The sequence below is a fragment of the Electrona antarctica genome, assembly GCF_951216825.1.
Source record: "Electrona antarctica genome assembly, chromosome: 2".
Classification (NCBI taxonomy): domain Eukaryota; kingdom Metazoa; phylum Chordata; class Actinopteri; order Myctophiformes; family Myctophidae; genus Electrona; species Electrona antarctica.
Genome location: NC_136807.1, coordinates 49,109,354 through 49,114,510, shown reverse-complemented (window position 1 = coordinate 49,114,510; position 5,157 = coordinate 49,109,354). Strand labels below are relative to the sequence as shown.

The window sequence follows — 5,157 nt, the reverse complement described above, 5'->3', positions numbered from 1 at the left end:
TATCCATTAGGCCACTGGGGCTGCTGTGTAGTGGTCTGATTGTTCAATCTAACAATGGGATCAGTCATGGGTATACAAAGCCCTGTCCAGCAGTGTAGATGTGAGTGAAAGGGAGGGCTGCTATCCCAGAGGGCTGCTATCGTTAACGATATTGTACATTACGTAATGGGATGTCCTAATATGTTGGATCATGAGGTTAATTATTATTAGTAAGGAGCTGTTGACCTCACGAAACCGGGAGGTTTTATGGATTGGTGGAGCTTTGCGTCATGTCTGTGCCACTGCTCGAATACAAGTGGTGGAGTACGTACACAATAGAACTCCACTCACGGGTGCCCATGTACTGTATGTCATCCACACAATCAGGGATCCCTGCTTTTACTAGAGGCACTAGTACGTCATATGACACAGCCAAGTTTATGGACTTTTAATGTTTGTTTACATCACTTTAAACATACATTACCAGGCGCCCCTCTTTAAGCAATGGAGAATGCCTGAGCTGAGTTATTAAGGAAACAAACTATGTAAGTGTGATAGTTATTGCACATGAAGCAGTATGGCTACTACACTTGTGGACTGGAGCCAATAGAGCCTCTGTGAAAGGGGAGCTGTGATGAAGGAGCCATTCAGAGGTAATTGAATAGCCTAGAAGAGGGGAGAGGACAGAGAGAGAGAGAGAGAAAGGGGGAGGAGGCCTAGAAGAGGGGAGAGGACTGGGGGAGAGAGAGAGAAAGGGGGAGGAGGCCTAGAAGAGGGGAGAGGACTGGGGGAGAGAGAGAGAGAGAGGGGGAGAGAGAGAGAGAGAGAGAGAGAAAGTTGAGGGGAGAGGACTGGGGGAGAGAGAGAGAAAGGGGGAGGAGGCCTAGAAGAGGGGAGAGGACTGGGAGAGAGAGAGAGAGAGAGAGAGAGAGAAAGTTGAGGGGAGAGGACTGGGGGAGAGAGAGAGAAAGGGGGAGGAGGCTTGTAGGATTGTAAATTCACCACAGCGTGCACTCCGTGCAGAGTTCAAGGCCTCGCCCCAACTCACGTGTGAGTTTGTGTGTTCAACTGTGCAAGAGAGAGAGAGTTCATGTGTTTGTGTGAGAGGACACACACACACACACACACACACAAACGCACTCCTGTTGCACTGTGTGATAGAGTGCCGATAGACTCACTCTACACACTCATGACCTTCAATTGCCTCTATGCAGTTGGCTACTGTCACCGTCCTCATTCAAATTGTCTCACAACAACTTTATTCACACATTTGAAACACAACAAAATCTCACTGTTTTTGCACAGAACTAGTCTTGAACAAAAACCTACTAGGCCTATACAACTAAACCAGATGAAAGTACAAAATGATCTCCACCACCAAGGGCAGCAGCAGCCATGCCATGCAGTCACCCTGGATGAAGAGCAGCTGGATCTCCTTGGACGGCGTGCAGAAAAGAAGTCTAGATCTGTTTTGGGGAGATTGAAAGCTGGATGCCGGTGAGTTACACAAGAGACCTTAACAGCCAGTTATCAGGGATCACTAGTAATTAACCCATTTAGGCCTGACCTCGAAATTAAAAAAAAATCTTCTAAATCCTCCAGTTTTCTGAAATAAATATTTTCATAATTTTTCAAAAATAGCAGACCTACAAGCTCATAGCGCGCCACTCGGTGGCGCGCTATGAGCTTGTAGATCTGCTATTTTTCAATAGCTAAATTATAACATAATGTTTAAAACACCAAAAGGGGTTCCCGCCCAAAATGGTTTGGGCCTTCTTCCTGAAAGAGTGTGTGTGTGTGTGTGTGTGTGTGTGTGTGTGTGTGTGTGTGTGTGTGTGTGTGTGTGTGTGTGTGTGTGTGTGTGTGTGTGTGTGTGTGTGTGTGTGTGTGTGTGTGTGAATATATTTATTTCTGATCATGTATCTGTATGGTACAGTAAATCAGGACAGGGCAGCCTGAGGTACAACCAAAAGAAAGCTGCCTTTATTGCTGTATTCATACAAAAGTGAATGCAACTCAAACTCGGTAGGATCAGTGACTGTCAATTATTGCCTCTCAATTTAGGACATAATTGCTACTGTAAGCTTTCCTGCATGTGCACCTCTTACTTTGCTTGGTTATCCATACATATGAAATGCATTTCCCCATATTCTTACAACTTTGAATGTTTCCCGTTGGAGGGAGAGAGAAATGTATTCTGATTGTTTATTTGTCCCATGAAGACAATATGACCTTTTAGCTCCACATAGGATCTACTGTAATAATGCCATAGTCTACGTTTACAGCTGCGCCACCTTGTTGTTCATTACTTAATCATTTCACATGAGGACATCACCATTACTTCTATCCGTGGTTCCCAAACCTGTTCATGTCAAGGACCCCCAAAATGACGCTCATTAGCCCGCGGACCCCCATTAGAAAAGATATGACGGGGACCCTCATAAGAGAAGATTTTTTACAGCTCAAGCAGTGATTTTCAACTATTTTCATTTCAAGGACCCCCCCCCCTCCCCCAGTTTGATATGCAACAGGCTACGGACTCCCATTTAATGGCATTTCTATCTCTGAGACCCCAATTTATATTGCAAAAACAATGTTAATTTAACTCTGAGAGTGTACAACTACAATTTGGTTCCATTTGTACACTCTCGGAGTTACAGACCCATAAGGGTCCATTTGGTTCCAAACTATCATTTAAGCTGGGGACCCCCTGGAACTCCCTCAAGGACCCCTGGGGGTCCCCGGAATTTAAATTGTCTCTCTTTCTTCCCCAGATGTTCAGGTCCCAGGGTGAAGAGCTGTGTTCTGGCCAGTGTTCCTGTCCTCTCCTGGCTCCCTCGCTACTCCATCAGAGACAACGCCGTGGGAGACCTCATCTCTGGGCTCAGTGTGGGGATCATGCAGCTGCCACAGGGTGAACCAAATAACGGCTCCATTATTATTCACGAGTTCGCTGAGTCACGGTGGTGGCTCTTGAAATTAAAAAGGTTTGAGAACCAAGCGGTATTGTAATTGCATAGCACAGCTGGTTCTCAACGTTTTTGGCTGGGGGACCCCCGGAAACGCTTTGACCATGTCTCGCGACATTCAGTTTGCAGTCTTCACACACACACACACACACACACACACACACACACACACACACACACACACACACACACACACACACACACACACACACACACACAGGCACACAGACACACAGACACACACACACACACACACACACACACACACACACACACACACACACACACACACACACACACACACACACACACACACACACACACACACACACACACACAGGCACATACACAGATCTCCATGTGGGACACCGGCTGACAGTTAAAACGGGTGCTATGGCAACGTATATCATTAGGTTCCCAAGTTGCATCGTTCCCAGGTAGGCCGGTGGCCGACTGCGACGGGCACGTACAGGTCTAGTAGACTTGAATGGCTGGCACGAAGTTCATCATAATTTACCCTAAACAAACACTAAAGTCCATAGACTTGGCTGGCACACATTACATCATTAATTTACCCTAAACAAATATTAAATGTAATATCGCGAGCAGTGTGAGAATATTGGTTGCTTATTGTAAATACCTGAACCCCCCCCCCCCCCCCATAAAACCAGTAACTCAAGGAGACACTTTTTCTCATATCCCCCCCCCCCCCCCCCTCCCCCCCTTCTCTGTCTTCCTCTGTCTGTTGCTGCCTCTCTTCTCTCCAGGTATGGCCAATGCCATGTTGGTAGGCGTTCCTCCTGTGTTGGGTCTCTATACCTCCCTCTACCCTCTTCTGATCTACTTCGTCTTTGGCACCTCCAGACACCTTTCCATTGGTGAGCGTAACAGAGTGTGAGGCTTAGTGACTCAACCAGTTATTACACAGTACATAATTTATGTGTATACTAGTGTAGGAGATGATGTGGATCTCAGGATCCATATAGAAACGGCATGGATTCAATGTGGATGTCTGTCTTCAGACATCAACATAGCAGTGATTCTCAACCTGTTTAATGTCCAATTGGTCCCAAACTATCATTTAGCTGGGGACCCCCTGGAACTCCCTCAAGGACCCCTAGGGGTCCCCGGACCCCACTTTGGGAACCACTGTTCTATACAATATAAATCGGATCGGGAAAAATCTGTATCGGCAGATGCTCAAAATCAAAATGATCGGAATCGGATCGGGAGCAAAAAAAACGTGATCGGGACATCCCTAATATAAACCTAGACCATGTTCCTGTTAACGTCTTTACGATGATCCCCCCAATAGTTACTGCATTGGGTCAAAGCATGCAGGTGAGCACCATACGCTCTGGGTCAAAGCATGCAGGTGAGCACCATACGCTCTGGGTCAAAGCATGCAGGTGAGCACCATAAGCTCTGGGTCAAAGCATGCAGGTGAGCACCATACGCTCTGGGTCAAAGCATGCAGGTGAGCACCATACGCTCTGGGTCAAAGCATGCAGGTGAGCACCATAAGCTCTGGGTCAAAGCATGCAGGTGAGCACCATAAGCTCTGGGTCAAAGCATGCAGGTGAGCACCATAAGCTCTGGGTCAAAGCATGAAGGTGAGCACCATAAGCTCTGGGTCAAAGCATGGAGGTGAGCACCGTAAGCTCTGGGTCAAAGCATGCAGGTGAGCACCATACGCTCTGGGTCAAAGCATGGAGGTGAGCACCGTAAGCTCTGGGTCAAAGCATGCAGTTGAGCACCATAAGCTCTGGGTCAAAGCATGAAGGAACACCGTAAGCTCTGGGTCAAAGCATGCAGGTGAGCACCGTAAGCTCTGGGTCAAAGCATGCAGGTGAGCACCATAAGCTCTGGGTCAAAGCATGCAGTTGAGCACCATAAGCTCTGGGTCAAAGCATGAAGGAACACCGTAAGCTCTGGGTCAAAGCATGCAGGTGAGCACCGTAAGCTCTGGGTCAAAGCATGCAGTTGAGCACCATAAGCTCTGGGTCAAAGCATGCAGGTGAGCACCATAAGCTCTGGGTCAAAGCATGAAGGTGAGCACCATAAGCTCTGGGTCAAAGCATGAAGGTGAGCACCATAAGCTCTGGGTCAAAGCATGCAGGTGAGCACCATAAGCTCTGGGTCAAAGCAGGTGAGCACCATAATCTCTGGGTCAAAGCAGGTGAGCACCATAAGCTCTGGGTCAAAGCAG

The 5,157-nt window shown here is 47.5% G+C and overlaps 1 protein-coding gene across 1 annotated transcript in view; it reads left to right on the top strand.

Annotated features, from left to right (window-relative positions):
• Window positions 1-1,396: 1,396 nt before the first annotated feature.
• slc26a6.1 (solute carrier family 26 member 6, tandem duplicate 1) overlaps window positions 1,397-5,157 on the top strand; it is a gene marked incomplete at its 3' end in the record, with an annotated part of 31,949 nt that continues 28,188 nt past the window's right edge. The window contains exons 1-3 of the mRNA XM_079516245.1: window positions 1,397-1,476; window positions 2,754-2,893; window positions 3,716-3,826. Of these exons, the coding sequence (XP_079372371.1) occupies window positions 2,878-2,893; window positions 3,716-3,826 (127 nt within the window). The 5' untranslated portion in view covers window positions 1,397-1,476; window positions 2,754-2,877. The remainder of the gene's footprint in view (window positions 1,477-2,753; window positions 2,894-3,715; window positions 3,827-5,157) is intronic.